General features: G+C 35.4%; 1 protein-coding gene and 1 long non-coding RNA gene across 3 annotated transcripts; both read right to left on the minus strand.

The window, feature by feature from the left end:
- Positions 1 to 272: 272 nt before the first annotated feature.
- On the minus strand, positions 273 to 3502 carry LOC122280795 (transcription factor bHLH71-like). The gene is made up of 3 exons (XM_043091831.1): positions 2874 to 3502; positions 1701 to 2129; positions 273 to 608 (listed from the first exon to the last, which is right to left on the minus strand). The coding sequence occupies exons 1-3, from the start codon at positions 3264 to 3266 to the stop codon at positions 513 to 515; spliced, it is 918 nt and encodes a 305-aa protein (XP_042947765.1). The 5' UTR covers positions 3267 to 3502; the 3' UTR covers positions 273 to 512.
- A 13904-nt stretch (positions 3503 to 17406) lies between these two features.
- Positions 17407 to 19299, minus strand: LOC122280802. 2 transcript variants are annotated; one of them, XR_006230029.1, is made up of 3 exons: positions 18087 to 19299; positions 17914 to 17996; positions 17407 to 17677 (listed from the first exon to the last, which is right to left on the minus strand). It is a non-coding gene; the product is annotated as an uncharacterized LOC122280802 (long non-coding RNA). The 2 variants fall into 2 exon arrangements; XR_006230028.1 differs by having other exon boundaries at positions 17914 to 19299.
- Positions 19300 to 20048: the final 749 nt, after the last annotated feature.

Consider the following 20048-nt stretch of genomic DNA (forward strand, 5'->3'; position numbering starts at 1 on the left):
TAAAATTTAAATTAATATTATTTTTAATAAAATCTATTTTTTAACCAATCACATCACATTGGTGCATAGATTAGTACACAAGTGTACTTGCAACTATATTTTTCCTAGGTATATATAACATGCACGACATGACAGGCACAGGCACAAGCCTAGATTTTTTTTTGATGAAGGCACAGGCCTAGATTGACTATATGTACACACGTAAATATTTGGTCCTTTTTCTTTGACTTGATCATATAAACAAGAATAATGATACACAAAGCATGGAATTAGAAAACAACCAACTTGTCTATAAATCACATTAACTTCTCTCCACTTCTCCAAATTAACTTGTCATATTCAATAAAAGCTAAACCGAAGTTCCTTTCTATATACCCTAACAAGTAGAGAGAGAGAGAGAGAGAGAGAGAGAGAGAGAGCGCGCGCTAAACTAAATACAGGGACAGAAAAACAGGGTGGCATTTCGGTGATTCCAACTCAACTCCAAGGTTATATGAGGAGTCTAGATTTGTTCAACATAAGGCAGTTTCGTCCTCAATTATTCTAAGCATGTGGTGAACTGCTTCAGCTATGTCATCTACTGAAGTGAGTCGGCATCCTTCTTCTACCTGCATTCAGAAACGTTTCAAAGTCTTAGCTGAAATAAATCTCCTTGATTTTTGAAAAATTAGGAGCAAAGGGATTACTTCCAAACATAGAAAACACCCCGAACTGATGTCAGGAAAAGACTCTCTCTCTCTCTCTCTCTCTCTCATTATTTAAATAAATAGAAAAACATGCTTTCGATGCCTTGTGACAATAATTGAAGACCACCATAAAAAAGTGTTGAAATGCTCCAACAAATACATGATTCTAGCTCGAAATAGACGTAAAAATGATCCCCATAAACTTTCAAATGAGCTTTTACAGTTTTTTTTCTCTATTTTTTTTTTTAAAATAAAGCTCTTTGATTTTTTAAAAATTATGGGCACACAGACTAATGACCTTTTCGTTTAGGGACAAGCTGGACAAATTATATTTGTCTCTAAACAGCTATTAAATCCAAAAATTATGCTTTTATGAACAGCGGTGGAACTAGGAATTTTGCAAGTGATCACATACTATTTCCATGCGAATATTTACAGTAGTAACAAATAGTACTTGTCGTCCAATAAATTTACTTTCATTTAATTATTCTAAGTGCACCTTCATATATACTAATTTTCTCTAACGAGATTCAATTAGTACTCTATAAGAAATCATCATATTGAATGCTAGAAAAACATAACGTGGTAAGAAATTATTGTTAGCTTGTTATAATTTGATTCCATGTAATTAGTCATTTGCATATATGGTTGTAAAACTAAAGTATAAGGAAAGTATGCAATGAGCAATTGAAATCATCTATAGATATTTTGTTCATCCATATTATATGGTTATAGACGTCATAGTCATGATCATGACACAAGGGGCCTGAAACACTGCATGAGTTGACCCTTTTATTATAATTTCCATATCTGAGCCCTTACTAAGGTCAGGGGCAGGGCCTATAACACTGGGTGGATCAGTCAAGTCAATGACAGATCACAAGATTCAGTGTTCAAGACGGGCAATTGGTCCGCTCCCTCGGCAGCTGTTTATGGCTCAATTTCTGATGTTTTGAGGACAGAGTAAAAACACATTGTGTCAGAAAGAAAAAGTATAGGCTCCTACGTATGTACCTTGGCGCTGATAGAGTAGAGGACCAAAGGTTCCATGGTGGTCACATTAAGGTGAAGGATGGAGAGGTAGAGTGTCTGAAAACCAGCAACCAATTTTGAGATCTGTCTAGGGCTTCTTCGCGAGAGGATTCGAAGGCTTGCATGGGTTTCGATCAAAGTCACCTCGATATCGGCTATGGCAGCCTTGGTCTTCCATGCATAGTTGTTAGGGATCTGAGACCAGGTGTACTGTGGATACACAAAAAATTGTGCAAATGGGGGTCGCTGCTGCATGAGGAACTTGGGGGTTGTGGTCATGTCTTCGTTCAGGTCGCTTTCAACTACTCCTGGCTGTGGACGTTGGAGTTTCTGAACTTCAAGGGATTGCAGGAGTTGCTCAAGTTCCTTCACAAATTCTATAGCACCGCCTACTATGGAGGCCTGGTCACCCTACACCAGCAAACGTTTCATATTAAGGGGTATGTACAAGAAATAATATGCTGGACTAATGGAATATGACTTACAAAGTTAAACGTTGATATGGATGATGAAGAAACTGGAGAAACTGTACTTCAATCTCTGCGTATGTAAAAAATTATTTAACAGGCCTCTAATCCCGCATTACCACTTATATATATGCTGGCAGTACTACATCCAAGTTAATTTCTTCAGTTACTTTCAGGCTTTCAGCTAGACCGTACGTTCACGGCCTGATGCTTCCTTTCTCAAACAAACAAACACGTTCAAGAATAACAAAATCCATTGGTCGGAATACGGTGTAAAAAATGGCAACTTTCAGCATAACTTTCACATGACTGGTCTCTGAATTTTGCTGCAATGGCCCACTTTACGGTTAACTTTTCCATATGAATAATTGCTCAGCTTCGAGTTCATTCAGTCCAACTTTTCAGAACTTTACCAAATTTCAAATTTTCTTCCAGGATTGAAAATCTAAGCAGCGAAGCTCTTGTTGATTATGTTGTGTCAAATAATAATGCAGCAAGAGTAAAATAAAGATTTCGACATAGAAGTAAACCATGGAAACCTTAAACTGAAATCCTCCATGGCAGTTCCATACATTTTCAGCACGAGAGAGAGAGAGAGAGAGAGAGAGAGAGAGAGAGAGAGAGAGAGAGAGAGAGAGAGAGAGAGAGAGAGAGAGAGATGAGAGAAAAGAAAGAATGGAAGACATACCCTTTGGGCATAGGATTCAGGCATGAGGGAACGCATGACGACGAGGTGCTCATTCATCTGTTTCCGGCGGTTTCTTTCTACAGCAATGTGCGTCATCCTTTGTGTTTCAGCTTCTTCCTTGTTCTTGCATACCCTTGGCTTTCTCCTTCTCTTCTTCCTCCCTTGAGCAGCCAAATTCTGCCTCCGTTGGACAACGTCTGACCTGCCAGAGTGGCGCTTTTGGGTCATCAATGAAGAGTTCTCCAAAATACCACCTTGGTTTCGAGGCGTCATTACACTCTCCAATAAAACACCGGTCTCTGAAGAGTCATGGCTGCTATATGGGGTTGCAGAGACAGTATCGTAGATTATGAAGTTGAAAAGCTCGTTGGCAGAAAGAGCTTCTAAAGCCATTTTTAACCAACTGTTTTACCTAGTCTTTTCCTCCCCATCAAATGGATTTCAATTTCTGGCCCAGCACTGTTACAATTCCTGTCAAATACTACAATCATTTTATAGCAGAACCCAGTTCTTCAACTGATTTTTATTGGAGAGAGAGAGAGAGGGGTTAAACTATTCGGAGGGTAATGTGAAGTACTGAGGATAGGATACACGTGAAAGGGCAGTAAAGGAGTTGTGCTTTTTTGCTAAAGAAAGAGGTCTCTCTTTCATCATTTTATGGTTTTCATTCCCGATTTCATAGATGAAGACCGGCACAGTCTCTGCAATGGAGACGGTGTGGTGGGCCCAAATCTATATAGAAATATGCATACAAACAACAGAACAAGCTGCGCAAAAGCTACCCCTCACATTCAAATCTGCGTTGGGTTTTGCAGTAATTGACTGGCTCAAATACCCTAGATTCTCAAATACATAACTTAAGACAGAAACTATAAATAACGTCTGCTCGACAACGCATTGTACACTCTTACATGTCATGGCATTATTTAAATTTTGATGTTGGGAGCATTAGACTTTTATTTTTCTTAATCAAGGGCCGTTCAAAGTATGATTTGCAGGATGATCAGATGGTGGACATTGTTGATGTAGCTATGAGAGCCGGTTTTATACAGTAACAGCAAGTACTACCCCTAGCTAGCTGGATAATCCTTGATCTGTTTAAAAAGCATATTAACATGAAAATTAGTGATTTGCTTAGCACTTAAGGAAAGACGTCGTTTTCACCACTGTTATGAAAACGAGTTATCCAGCTAAAAGGACGTACGAAACACTGACCCAAAAATAAGGATCATAGGCATTGGATTGCGTTTGTTTTGTCTTCGTAGTTCATATATATATATATATATATATATATATAATTTCGTCATGTAAAAGGAAGCTTTGCATGCCTACTACCTTCTAGGCAAAGAATTAGCAATTTCGTTATCACTAAGTGATCTATGCAAATAATTGAGATTGTCAATAATGCATATATTGCTTTAGATAAGTGAATTATTAGCTAAACAACAATTGTAGTGGTTACCTAAGATACACTCTCCACGCATGGGAATTATTATTTATGGTGAAATAATAATAATAATAAAGATACACATTCTCTTTGTATAGCAGCTTATTGATGAGCTTGTATCTCTAGTCAAATATTAATTATTAGGCCTAGCTTCCTGTTTTGGTTTTTTGGCTGTATGTATGTGTATTGTATGTATGTGAGATAATCATAGGGCTATTTACATAATGGGAGAGAGCGAGAGAGTGTGTGTGTGTACAGTCAACAGTGTGTACACGTATATATATTTAGATATGTGTGTCATACGTAGGCCGTAAGAGAGGTACGTAGTCCAAGAATCCAAAGAGTGAACTCATGTGGCCTTATCTGGTGACGAGGACAAATGAAGGAGGGTGGTCGAATTTGGACCATGGTCCAAGCTGTCAGGCAATCTGCGGGGTAATCCACGTGGCTAGCTAGCTTTCTCATCACCTTTCAGCTCTCGAAAATGTATTAAAGTATGTATAATAAATTATAACAGCAATTTACCACAAATCATATATACTCCATTTTCCAACTTTTGTTTTTTCCCTGATAATACTATTGGTTAATGCCTAATGGTTTCATGCTCCTTTTTCATATCCTTTCACCGTTCCACTCAGTAAAACAGTACAACTTATGGAAGGAAACTCCCCAGTATTGCATATCAAGATGTTTCACATATATAGGCCATTTACATTATAGCTTTCAGTATAAATATTGGAAATTGTCTAGCCTAAGATCATGCATAGAATATATACAATTAGTGCAGATTTATAGGGATGCTAAAAGTACAATTTTAGCTGTTGTCAATGCATTGCTTAAGGCCGAGAGTTACATTGCACCTGTCATGGGAGATCATGTCCTTATTACGCCCCTTCAAGCACAAAGTGGAGGAACAAACGTTGAGCTTGTCTCAGAGGAATGAAAACCGTGTAGACACATGTGGTTTGGTTAGCCCATCAGCCAGTTGGTCTTTGCTAGAAATGAACTAAACTTAAAGGGATTTTTGTTGAACTTTTTCTCTGACAAAATGATAATCAATTTCCACATACTTGGTACATATGAGCATAGAAGATGGGATTGGCAGTGAGGTGGGTAGCACCGATGTTGTCGCACTATAGAACCGGTTGTTGTGGAAGGAAGATACCTAGCTCTCGTAACAGTGATTGCAACCAAAGAGATTCTACTGTAGCATGGGCAATGGCTCGGTATTCGGCTTCAGTGCTAGAACGGTCCACCATTGGTTGTTTTCTAGAATTCCAATATATAAGATTACGACCCAAAAAGATACAAAATCCGGAGGTGGATTTGCGATTATTCAGGTAGATGGATAATTGAGTTCAAGTGCTCGGTCGAAGTAATAAGCAATTCCGCTAGCTTCTGATTTGTTTGCATATATATATATATATATATATGGGGATATGAAAATAACATTGCAGCTTACTCAAAAAAAAAAAAAAAAACTTCATGCAGCTTCGTGAGTACGAGAACAAGGGTCCGGTGCCATTCGGATCATGACATGCATCATTATGCATGGCGTCTGCAATCCTAATGTTTTATGGTATATATACCATCTTGGCATTAACAACCCAGGCCGGGGAATTTTCCATTATAAATTAAAATAAGAATAAGAAAAATAAATTAACACCATGGTCATAACATTCTCTTTAGGCACACATTGTAGAGTTACGAACGTTAGCTTGGGCCCTTGGCCAGGCTCTAGCATCAATACATTATGAGTTAAAAAACATGGTTGGTTGGCACTTGGCATGTGCATTGAAGAATTAATTGTAATCATTTTAATAATTTTCTTCTACAAATACAAACATACATACATCCATCTATACATATTATGTAATATAGTATACATGCTACAATGATCTGATCTATGATTGTTCACCTGACCCGACCTGATTCAGGAAACTTCCGTTTAGCCGATTAATTGATCTGCCGATTACCCGATTTGAAACTGCTTTAGAAAGAAACAGGTATTCTGATCGGACTTGCTTTTATTTTAAAAAATAAAAATAAATAAACGCGTGTTTTGTTGTAGTGACCATTCAAAAAGTTTGGTTTCCATTATTTGCAAAAAAGAATGAGAATTTAATCTCTCGTTTCTATCTTGTTTGATCAGTATTATCAAATTATGTTTTGCATTAGTATTGTAATTCCAAGCATTTCTTCGAACACGTATGCTTTAAGCAAGAATTTTTCTCCTGGTAAAAATAAATGGTCATATCATTTCTTTGTGTAAATGGTAAAAATAAATGATCCTACTAAGAGCACTGACATTGGTCTCGGTAAAATGAATGAAACTTCAAAATTTGAATGGTTTGGAGGTTAAAACACTGGCATTGGATTCTGCAAACACTAAAAGTCAAGCTTTGAGCTACAGTAAATTTGGTTTTAACTTCATCTTTGAAGACTCACTGTTTACCATCTGTCCCATTATTTTATTACAAAATCACTTCTTTCAACTGCTCTTTCCCTTTTCGTCCGTGATTCCGTTTCTTTCTCACCCTTTCTCTTCCTCTGCCTTTCTTCCTCCCAGATGTTTCTTTCGCCCGTGAATTCGAAAAAAAAATTCATTTCTCTTTCAATTTTTCCTCTCCATTTTCTCTCTTCCTTTTTTCTTTCTCTATCTTTCTCTCTTCCCTCTAGAGCCCGACACTCCCTCTCTCCCTTTCTCTCCATTTTTTATTTAGTTTTTGCTAAACCCAACCTCATAAACTCACCCTTCCCAATCTAAATCACGCTTGAGGAGCATGAGTAAATCTTAGTGATGTCGTTCGAGTAAATCACTCTTGAGGGGTCGAGGAAATCACTGCCCAATCCAGGAAATCACTGCTTGAGGGTATTTTCTTGCATTTTTCTTGCATTTCTGTTCTGAATGACAAGGTTTCTCAGCTCCGAGCTAAATCGAGCACTTTTTCTAACCTTTCGATTTTCTTTTTACAAATTTCAGCGAAATGGACTCGTAGCAGCTTCAATTTTTGCATATACTACATCTTGGTGATCTAATTTAGGTATTTCATCTCTGTGTTTGATAGAGCAACATCAATTGAATGGTCTGAACATTAACTCTGAAATAGCGAGTAATCAATTGAATAGGTGCTAATTTCGCAATCTGGGTTAAGGGAACTGTTAATCATATGGCCTCTTTGAATTTGTTGACCAAACCCTTGACTTAAAAGATCAAATTTTCAGCCGCTTTAATTAAAAAAAATCTGTATTAATTAGTTTTGTTGGATTGTGTTAAAAGCATAGTTTATATATATATATATATATATATATAAACAGAAAATAAATAATGGAAAATATAAGCAAATACTGAATATAAACAAGTTTATTAAAATAAACAAGTTTAAACAAGATTACAGAAGAATATCTGGAGAGGTTAGGGATGAAGAAGAAGAGAAGGAAGGTGAGGGAGAAGAGAGGCTCTGGGCGTAGTACCTAGAGTCGAGGGAGAAGCTCTAAAAGAAGTTGTGTCCAATACTAAAATCAGGCATTCCTTTTATAGAGCAAGGAAGCACTGTATACAATCATTAAAGTAGAGATACAGTGAAAGTAAAAGTAAATGGTACTGTACACAATCATGAGTAGAGGTACAGTAAATATGTCACCCATGATTGAACAGTGTATTCAATCCCGTGAATCAAGGCAGCTGGCTGTCAGCTGAATAATGATGGATCAGTCATCAGATAGTCTTGGAGTGTCTTCTGAATCATGTCCAAATGTGTTACTGTAGGAGGCTTCAGAGGAGGCTTCTGATTCTGGGTCAGAACTGTCTTCCTTCAGCGATTGTTGGAGTAGGTGAATTAAATCCTTCTTTGTTAGTCCTGTAGAAATATTCTTTTTCTTGGACTTGAAGGATTGAACAGACTTCTGGGAAGAGGAAATAGTTGCTTTCTTCTTTGAAGTGGTCGAACTGGTAGGTGCCTGGATTAATGGATATTCAGGCGCTGATCGGTCAATAGTAGGGAAATCTTCAGAGTTTTTCAGATTAAGGGTAGTCTGACCAAACTCTTTAGAAATAGTATTGATCATGTTTGCCATGTGAGGGAATCTGTCCCACCATTTAACAATGGCAAACCTGTGTAGAATATCACCATTTTTCTCGTAGGACCATTTTAGGATCCATGGAGATTTGAATCTTTTACTGAAATGAATGCAGTATGAGAATTTAGCCTCATATGTATCCAACTTTGGAGAGATTGCTTGAATAAAGGATTTGTAGGCCCGTTGGAGTTCTTCTGGGAAAATGTCCGGAATGAGTCCAAATTGGTGCCATCATTTATTGAACCATAGTGGAATTTTTCCTCTGAAATTCTTATCAAAGTTAAAAAACCACGAATGTGACATATCTGGTGTCTGGAAAAGCATGAACCTGAACCAGGCATCAATGTAGTCATAATAATTGTAAGCAATTTCTGAATCACGGAGTTTTTTGAAAGTAGAGGGGTGTATACCCCAATCTTCTTCAGTAATGAATCTGAGAATATAAGCACTATGATAAATCAGTTTGGAATCATCTGTTTTATCATAAATGGGTTTAATGGTTAAGGAATCAGTGTGGATCAGAATACTGGAATAAAACTGGAGATTTTTGGCTAGATTCTCCGGGATCCAATGGAAATTGGGGGGGAAATAGCGGGTAGCTATCTTATAGGGATCTGTGTCTATGGATCGATTGGATTCAATGTAGAATAGGTTCCAAGAATACATTTTTTTGATGTATTGGATTTTTTAAGCAGGGAGGAATAATTGAGTAGGCTTTACTGTTGCTGAAGCAATAGGTTTGGCATATGGATCATATGGAGTTGAAACAGTTGAAGCAAAAGAAGCAGGTTGATATATACTACCCAAGGTAGTAAATCGGTTGGCAATTTCCACAGGAGGTGCTGGTTTGGTTGAAACAGGTGGTGGTGGGGCGGGGACAATTTGTTTTCCTTTATCTCGTTTTTTGCTCATGGTTGCTGCAAGAATTCACGAGTAAGGAAATCAGGAATAGAATTATCAGAACCTTTAATATACTCAATATCAAAGTCAAAAACACTTAAAATAGCTTGCCATCTGGCGAAAATATGTTTAGATGCAATATTTTGAACATCTTGTTCTAATACATATTTAGCACTCATGCAATCAATGCGTAAAAGGAATTTTTTGTTTAATAAATCACTTTGGAATTTTGATATGCATAATACTATAGCAAGTATTTCTTTCTTAATAGTGCTATAATTATGCTGTGCAGGGTTCCAGACTCCAGAATGGAAACGAACAATTTGTTCAGAAGAGTCTGGTGAAACTTTTTGTTTCAGAATGCCGCCATAACCTATGTCTGAGGCATCTGTTTCCACAATTTTGAATGAATCAAGAGTAGGAATACCAAGGCATGGAAGAGTTTTGACATATGCCTTGATCTGCTTAATAAGATTGGTATGGATATCTGTCCAAACAGGAGGATTAGTATGCAGACGATCAAACAATGGTTTACACTGTTTTCTCATGTTTTGATAGAATTCAGCAACATAATTGAGGGAACCAAGGAATCTTTGTAATTGATTTTTATCAGTGATGACATCAGAAAATTTGTCAGCAAATTCTATAGCCCGATTGATGGTTCTAATTTTGCTTTCTGAAATATCATAACCAAGGAAACGAATCTTGGTCTGGAACAAATTGATTTTCTTTGCAGAAACAACAAGACCATTTATTCTGATGATATCAAGAAACGATTGCAAATGTTTCCAGTGTTCATCAATGGATTTGGAGAATATGAGAACATCATCAATGTAAACAATGGTAAAATGGGTGAAGGCATTGAAAATGTCATTCATGATATTTTGGAATTCACTAGGGGCATTTTTTAGGCCAAAGGGCATCACGTTCCACTCATAGTGACCAAGAGGAGTAGTGAATGCAGTTTTGTATCTATCTGACTCACAGATCTGGATTTGCCAAAATCCTGACTTAAGGTCGAATTTGGAAAAAACTACTGCATCACTCAATCTCTGTATTAAGTCATTTTTGTTGGGGATGGGATACCTGATCCACTCTAAGACTTTATTCAGAGGTTTGTAATTAATAACTAGACGAAGAGTACCTCTTTCTATTTCTGCATTTTTTTGGACATAGAAAGCAGCACAAGACCATGGAGACTTACTAGGTCTAATAATGTTTTTAGCAAGCAAATCTTTGATTTCTTGTTTACAGAATTCTAAAGTTTCACTATTCATCTGAATAGGGCGAGCTTTAGTGGGAATGTTTTTCTCAGAGAAATCCTTAACATAAGGAAGGGAAACAACATGTTTTTTCCTATGCCAAAAAGCATTGGGGAGATCAAAACAAACATCAGAGATTAATCTTTGATTAAAATCAGCAATTTTTGATTGGAACAAAGGATTAGACAAATGTTCAGAGATCTTTTTGTATTTGATTTCCTGTTGAAGGGAATTCAAATGCTAGTTTTTTGCCAAAAAGCAAGGATTTCAAGCTTTTGTCAGTGTCGATTTCGAATTTGGTAGCGAATGTAAATTTCACTTTCTGTCCAAAAGGATCAGTAGTGATACCATCTTTGTCAGAAATAAAAGGATATAAAGCAGAGATAAAAGGGATTCCTAATATGACTTTATCAGATATATTTCGGACTAAAACAGAAGGGATTTTGAAGCAAACATTATCTTGGCAAACATGAGCATTGCTTAACTCATAATTGATCTTCATCTTAGATCCATTTGCCGCAGATAGCTTTTCAGTAGATTTTTCATAATATCTACTGGGAACTAATCCTTCTTGGATACAATTCATATCCGATCCGGAATCAATCATAGCAATAACATAGAATTTGAAATCATGAGCAATGATAATGTTAACACGTGAAAACCATTTGGGGGGAATGGAATGGCGAATTAAAGCAATCTGATTTTCTGAAGATTTTTCTTCAGTTTTCTCAGAACTAGAAGGCTGCTCATCGTCAAAAAGGATGTTATGATCAAACTGTTTATCAATTTTAACACATAAAAGCTCTTGCTGTAAAGCAGAGTTTGAATCTTTGAGTTTATTGACCTCAGTCTTGAGTTCGATAATCTCTTTTTTGATTAGATTTACTTCATTTTGTAAATCTTGGATGGAAACTTCTTTAGGTTTTTTCTTCTGAAACCTTTCTAAAGTCTCTTGAAAATTGATCCTCTGTTTAGGAGGCTCTGACTCAGGATGAGTCAACGTCTTCTTGAGCTTAAGAAGATATTCTTGTTTAAGCTCTGGATCTTGAATTTGCGAAATCATAGTTAATAAAAGATTTTCTTGTTCTTCACCTTTGGATAAAACATTAATTGTTTTTCCTGTAGGTTTGCAACAAGAGTCAGTGCAGTTACAACCAAGCTTAATAACATGAGAATCAGAAGATCCAGATTCTGAGTGACATTCTGAATCACTAGAACTGAATTCATACAGGTCAGAGGAAGAAGCTTTTATTTCCATGAGTTGGAATAATTCTTCTTGATCAATGACACTAATATTTAACGCATTAAGCTTATTTTTGAATTTGTTGGGTTTATGGGTGCATTTATCAGCAAAATGTCCATTCTTCCCACAATTAAAACATTTTTCTTTTGAAGCATTTTGGAAATTCTTCTTTTTAGGAAAGGATTTCTTGTTAGGTGATTTTTTGTAAAAATCATCACGGGGTTTTCGTCTAGAAGGAGCAATAGGAGGAAGGCCATACTGTTCACAAAATGTTCCCATTTCGTACTTGGCTTTCTTACTATTTTTTAATTGTTGACGAAGCATACGTTGATCATTGCACATACTAATACCAAGTTTCTTAATTACATTGAAAATATCACCATAAGTGAAATTATCGTAATTAAGAAATCCTGAGATATCAGTAAGTTCATCCTTGACTTTGAGAGCAAAAAGATGAGGTAAACCATCTATGAATTTTTCTTTCCAGTATGGCTTCTGACTGTCGTCTCGAAGCATTACTCAGGAAGTAAAAACATCTTGATACCATCTGTAGTCAGACATCTGACGGCATCGTAGATTATTTAAATAATCAGAAACACGATTTGTAATGTTAGAAGGGGTGCCAATAAAGTGCTTAATAATAGTATAGATTAAAGTATTAACACCATCAAAAGGAGTAGAGTTAATAGCAGGATCAAAAACAGGGAGTCCATTGTCATCTTTTTTGACGGCATGTTGGATTGCTTCTCTGGTCTCCGGAAAAAGGTGTTTATCCCACTAGTTACGGATCATTCCAGTAAAACCAATGGTTAAGATAACAACAATATCAGGTACTCTAATATTATTATTAATGTAAGCATTTGCAACTAAAGACATTTTACTCATGGTATTTAGTATTTCTTGTTCAGACATACCATTAATATTCCATTCGTAAGTTTTATCAGCTGAAAAAGAGGATTGAGATTGAAAGATTTTTTCTTCGAATTGTAAATCAGGGGGTGTAGGTTTTGAATACTAGTTTCTTGTAAAACTCATTGGATTGGGTTTGGATTCAAGACCAGCAAGTTTGAAATCATCTTGGTGAAAATTCTTTTTGAGTAGATCAATGTTTCGAACAGTTGAGGAGTCACTTTTAGATGAGTCTGCGTCAGTAGTTTGAACAAAACCATCTTCTTCCTCTTTGTTAGTTAAAGCACTAGTTGAAGGTTTTTCAATCTTGATATTTTTTAGCATTTGATTAATTTGATCAAGAGTTTTGGCTTGTTTTGTTTTGGGATCAAAGATTGGCCTTTTTTCTGGTAAAATAAGCAAAGGTTTGTTAGTAGACTGGGAAACAGTTGTTGAAGATTGGATAGAAATTGGATTTTCTATCTTTTCTTCGATCCTATCCAGTTGTTGTCCTATGGTTTGGAGATAAGTATTAGAAAAATTATTCTGTTGGATAATTTTCTTTGTTTCGGAAAAAACTGTGTTAATTTCTTGATTATTGGACTCAGTATTGGGTGCTTTAAAAGGTGAAGCGGTTAAATCAACACCTAAATGAGAAATAACAATTGCCTCTGAAGGAGGATGACTGGACTTGACAGTAGTCCTTCCTTGTTCCTTGACAAAATCAGTTTTTAAAACATTCAAACTATTTTTTGAAACATAGTAATTTTCAAGGAAATCAAATAAAAGAATATGTTTTTGTTCGGTGTTCATCTTTTCTTTCCATTTGCGTTTAACACGTGATTTTTCAAGATCAGAAAAATTCGCATGATAAGTTTTTCTCTTATCACGGTTTTCTTTTGAATTGTAATCTTTGAATAGAGAAATTAAATCTATCTCAAAATAATTTTTGTTAATGACGTTAAGCTGACTAGGTAAAGGAGCAATGGAAGCAGCCATATCTGAAGCTGTAGAAGACAAAGTTGAAGTATCTTCATCATCCTTGTTAGCTTCTTCCTTTATGGATTTGCCTTTAGATGTTTCAACATCTTTGGCTGAATAAAAGGCAGAGGTAATTTGAGAGGACGTAGAAAGCCCTTTCATTTTTAAATCAGAATTATTTAGAACAGGTTGAGCAGCTTTTGCAGAATCCTTAAGAAAGATATTGAGATTTTGATCTCTTCTTTCATAGTCTTCTGCTGCAGGATTAAAAGAAGATCTAGATCCAGCAAAACAGTTTCTTCTGAAACTTGTAGCCGGAGTTGGGTCAAAGCTAATTTTGACAGTACCATCTAAATATTGTTGAATATAATCAAGATCAGGTTTGGCAGTTAAGATGGGAGCAGGGATCCATTCATTAGGAAGAGAAATATCTTTCCAATGAATCATTGTTGGAACCTTTAAATTGGCATCAGGGGTAGAACTTTGGATTAACAAAGTTTTTCCTCCTGTAGATTTCAGAACAGTTTTGGGATTTAAAGTTGATTTTAAAACTCTGTAATAGATTCGGTAAATAACAGCAAGGGGTTTGCTTCCTTTGATCATATCATAACCAGAGGTAGCAATGTTTAAAGTTAAAGCTTTTAGAATATTTGGATCATTCAAAGCAAGTGGTAAATCAGGAAAGCAATCAAAGTAAACAGGACCATTGAACAAAGAAAATTGAATCATACCAAGAATGCTAGTTTCAAACTGATTATGTCTAGCATCTCTTAAGCATAGAAGAATAGAAGCATTAATTCCCAATCTTGTTAATGGTTTAACAGCGATCTGAACAGATCCAATATGAAGAAACTTATAACCTTTTGACAAAAATTCCTGTATGGATTTCTTAGTGAAAAGATAATATTTTTCTTGAACATTGGAGACTTCACAAGTTTGTTCAACAGTTTTAACTTTGAATTCTGAATTAAAACTAAGATTAGACTTAAACCAACTTGTTTGGTAAATAGAACTAGGTTGAATACGTGGAATTGTCCATTGATTCCAGTTAACAGAAGGATCAGTTTCTTCAACTGAGAAATCTTCCTCATTAATGATATTAGGGGGTTCAATCCTGGAACTGGAACTAATAGTTGAATTAGATCTATACATTTTACTTACTTTGTTTTTAAACAAAACAGTGCCTCACACCTCAGAAGTCTCAGGTACTCTCAAAACTAATCTCACCCTGGCGTCCAAATGCCCTACGCTCACCTAGCAACGGGTCTTACAGGACAGTAGGTCTCTTAACAAGTCTGGGGATAACTAGACAGAGTAGGAGCTCGGTCTTTGGTTTGTAGAACAACAAAATAAGTGAAATGATAAGAAGTAATTACGAACTATCAATTACCAGGAGCCGAAAAGATGGCTCTGTCTATATATATAAATATATATATATATATATATTTATATATATATATATAATTAAAAAAGCATAGTTAGGACCAATCAATGATGGTTTGGAGAATATGGGATACAAGAGTTCAAAATATCATAGGGAAAATCCAAATTTTGAAGGTAGGATAGTATATTGAGAGTTTATTCTTCTGAGATGGATTTGAAGAATCCTGTCTCAATGAGTTTCCTGTCATAAAAAAAAGGTTTCCAAACTGTCCCTTGTGATAAAGGAGAATTAAAAAAACATTAGCGTATTGTTCCGTTTTACTAAAAGATATTCACCTCTTCCAAAGTGTTTACTTTAGTATTTAACAAAGTAGAAAGAACTCACCTTTCCCATAAATAGACAAACAAATAAAAAAAATTTTTGATAAGTCAAACAAATCAAAATAAGATGGCATGGTCAATTAGAGTGTTTGAGTGGAGACAACAATTCACTACAAAAGATTGTGTTTGCTTTCTCGTTACCTATCCTTCCCTCTGTGTTATACACAGTCTGTTTTGGTCTGCATTTAGTTTACTATTAATAGGACTTTTTTGAGTCGACAAATATAAGATTGCTGCTACTCTGTTAAGCAAATACCAGTTTCTGTTTACATCATCCTTTCATTAAAATTTTTGATAAGTACCGATTGCTTTATTTCTCGTGTCAAAATTTTAATTCATTACAACACACTTTCTTTCCGTAATGCATTTTACATTTCGCCCCCTATATCCGTTTCTTTTTAAGTGTTAACATAGAAGAATTCTCCTGATTCATAATTTGTGTATCCTAAGTAAGTAACCAAAGTTTAAAACTTCAATAAAAGTGAAGGTCTAAATGAAGCTAATAAACTATATCAGTGGGATGTTTCAGCTTTGTTCATTTTGGGAAAATTGAGATTAGAGGTTTAATTAACCAAATCCTGCTTTCCTATGCAAGTTTCATATGCTAAGACTTGACTACATTGAGAGACTGAAATTAAAAATATATATCTATTCACCAAGAATTGCAATAAAACTTAGCTTAGTTGATTTTCTGGGGCGATTGGTGGTCACTTTTTCTAAGGTTCCATCAGAGTACTATATCCACTCAAGTCCATGATCCTTATTGGTACAATTTATTGTCAAGTGTCAATAACCAGTCACGTATCTTAAGGGCCATCAAGATAAATTATAGGTGATGATTGGAATGTTTTACAGCAGCATCAACTGTTGTTTTTCTTCATTTAGTTTTTTTCTACAATTCTCCCATAATCAATTTTGGCATGTGAATAGGTTTCTTTATTATGTTGATACTTGCATTAGTTGTTTGATACAATGAAACGAGTTAGGAAGGAAAGACTTGTTGTGCTCTTACATGGGTCTCACAATTTTATTTAACACTCTCCTTTAAACTTCCATGGTTGTTTTGATTCTGCATAGAAACTATAGAGAAGTAAATAAACGAGGGATTTAATTATGGTTTCTAACATGTTGACGTACTCTGGGTTTAGAAGGCACAAAACTCCAATTCTTAACAATTTATGGTTGGTAGGGGTGATACATGAAAAGGCCAGACAACTTTTGTGATGGGATTGGTTCCTCACTAATCATTTGTGATCCTCTTATTTTGTAGGTCGATGCTATGGTGTACTTGGTTGATGTTTATGACAAAGAGAGATTTGCAGAGTCAAAAACAGAGCTTGATGCTCTCTCTCAATACATCAAGTAGGCAAACAATTAGATGTCAATTTTTCTACCACTGCTGCAGCCCCTTCATTCAAGTTGGTCTTGGGAATATTAAATTGTATATATTCAATTGTAGATGTATATGTTTGTTTCATAAATTGTATATATAATTGTTGGGTAGAAGAAGGGTTGGCAAAATGAGTTTGTTGGATAATTAGGTTGAGGAAAAAAATTAGGTAGGAAACAATAATTTAAGTCTCAAATTAAATTATTAATGTACATATGATTAGTATAATTGCAAAATATGAAAAAAAAATTATATTTTTTAAAATATTATTATTAAAAATAATATTATAGTATTATTTTGATGAATCTAATAGCTAATCCAATGTGAGGTTATGGATAGAAAGGTTATGAATTTATGGAAAACATGTACTTTTCATCAAATTTTGAAGATGGCTTTGATGAAGCCAATGTGGATGCTCTAAAATGCCATTTGTAGTTGTTCCACATTTGACAGTAAATGATCCTTCAACTTGGACCTTTTTTTAGTGCAAAGCTCCACTTACACAGCTGGTTACAACCCATATCAGAATCCAATCTAGTAGGTTACATTATTTAACGGTTAACAATATGCAATTGACAAGACCCAAATGCATTTTATAAAGAGAATTTCCAAATTTCTTGAAGAATTTATGTCTTGTTCTTAATACATAAGACAAAATATCCAACAAGATGGATAATTAAAGCTGGTAGCTAGAAAACTCTTCCTCTCTAATTATCACTTAATTGCTGTCTTACATTACTGGTTCTGAAAGAAAATAAAAAATAAACACTTCCATTGGATACCGTTGGTATTTTGACCTAAACCCATCTGTAGAATGGTTTGCAGGTCATCTTTGCCATACATTGGGTACTGAAAACGATCAAAGAAAGGGAGTTAGACGAAAGATAATAAAAGTGTGTACACCAGAGAGAGAAGTGTGTGGAAAAATTCACTTACTTGACATATAGAAACAAAAAGATAATTAGAAAAACTTTAGTTATGGAAGTTAACAACTGTCTAAACTCATTTTGTTTAGTTCGAGGTGAATGAGTTGAGAAGTTGACCATGGCTTTCTTAGAATAGAGACTCCTGTAAAATAAGATCACCTCAATGAAGAAAAATTTGATCAGATGATGCCTAGCTAGTTTGTTGAAAAGCAATGGCTTCAATTTAAGCTGCTCTTATGAACCTTCAATGTGTACATAAACCAAAGAGAGATGTTATTACATGCCCCGAGACTTTTACCATACATAATCTCGTAATAAGTTGAGACTTTTACCATTTTCCAGCATCATTCTAACCTGGCTTGCCCTGCCCAAATGGCCTGTCCTGCATCATGGAAACAACCCCACACCAAAGTACAAACACAAAAGGTTTTCTCCACAGAGGACCATAAGTCCAAGTTCTATAGCTTTCATTTTTGTCAGTTCATGTGCCACAACCTGGGTTATAGTCCTTTTCTAAGATGGAGTGCAGAGCCTTTACTAATCTTAATTTCACCTAGATGGTGCATGAAGACACTTACAAAATGACAATAAATAAAGCATAATTTACCACAAGTAAAATCATGAAACAGAACTCAACACACTACAATACAAGTCAAAGGAATCATTTACCTTTAGCCCCTGCACTAAGCAAGAAAACCCCCATACTGCTCATGAAAAATTAAATAAAAAAAAATAAAAAATTTATCACGAATGATAAGCATTTTGATTTGGCAGACAAGCAAAAAGAAGTGTTTCATCAATGAATGTGTTTTCTGGAACTCTAAAAGTATTTTCACTGAGAATTTTCAATTTTTTTGAACACACTCCTAAAATGATAAAGATGTCAACAATAACTTCGCTCATTATTCCCTATACTAGTGAAGAATTAGAAATTGCTAACTCCATCCAATTAAAGTATTGGATGTCTATGCAGCTTCTGATCATCAAGCCAATCGGGGATCTAATTTTTGGTAAATACAAGCATAGTCCCTCATTCGAACATAGGTTTTTCACCCATTGTGTATTAGTCGACAAGCGGGTTTCAAGTTTAAGCTTTTGGTTACATGGAAGTATTTTCTTCCACGAAAGAAAGGTAATTAGCTGTAAACACGTCGAGAAAGTGTCATGGAAACCCACCACAAAAAGAACACCCACCGCAGATACCAAACCAAAACCAAGATCGACCCAAAAATTTTCAAATCCAAGCACCACCATCAAACCCTAACCCTAGCACCTCATAAAATCAAGCCACAAAATCAGATAAAACCAAGACTCATGCAAAAATCGTGTACATGGGGGCATTGCTGCATCGTTACTTACCTTCGATCAGAGACCACCAAACCTTGGAGAGAAATATTCCGAATCCAACCAGTAAAGAGAGAGAGTGAGAGAGACACCAAGCCTTGCAAAGCGAGCGAGAGGCACAGAGATACAAAGAGAGAGATAGATAGTGCGCTGCGAGAGAGAAGAAGACAGAGACAGAGAGAGGCGCGAGACTGACTGAGAAGTAAGAGAGAACTGTGAGAGAGAGAGAGAGAGAGAGAGAGAGAGAGATTGACACGTGTAAAACAAATTTTGATATAACTTCGGTTATACGTACGTCCGAATTGACCGAATCAGCTTTGTTTGGTTTGTCAACTCAATTCAACTTATTTTATCTAATCATGGGCTTTGCTACACGCAGTTGGGAAACGCAGTCGGCGTGCAGTCGGCTGTACGGAATGAATAAAAAAAAATTATAAAAAAATTATTTTATATTCAGGGAGACCTGCATGAATTATAAAAAGTTATAAAAATAATTTTTTTTTTTCATGTAGGTCCTGTATTAATTTTTTTTTACAGCCGACTGCACGCCGACTGTATTTCCCGACTGCACAAATCATTTCTCTCTAATCATTAACTTACAACACGATAATTCAATTTTTTTAAATTTTAAAATAATAATAATATTTTAAATTTTCATCTCAACTCAATTTACTATCTAAACCGAGTCTAAATAGTCTAATCTGATCCTTACAAAAAAATCTTTAGCCTAAATTCTAATGACACAAAAATCCACAATTCCAATGACCGACCGATAAAACAAAAAAATTTATAGACAGCCAACATAAAAAGGGCGTTGCGACTGATGATGCAAACAGGATATCAACATATCCAAGTTTACCATCCCAGTGAGCACATTAGCCTGCAAAAGAAAACTTGGAATGGACGTGCATACATACATACATTATATATATATATATAATTAATGTTCG

Source organism: Carya illinoinensis, chromosome 11, assembly GCF_018687715.1.
Source record: "Carya illinoinensis cultivar Pawnee chromosome 11, C.illinoinensisPawnee_v1, whole genome shotgun sequence".
In the NCBI taxonomy this organism is placed as follows: Eukaryota; Viridiplantae; Streptophyta; class Magnoliopsida; order Fagales; family Juglandaceae; genus Carya; species Carya illinoinensis.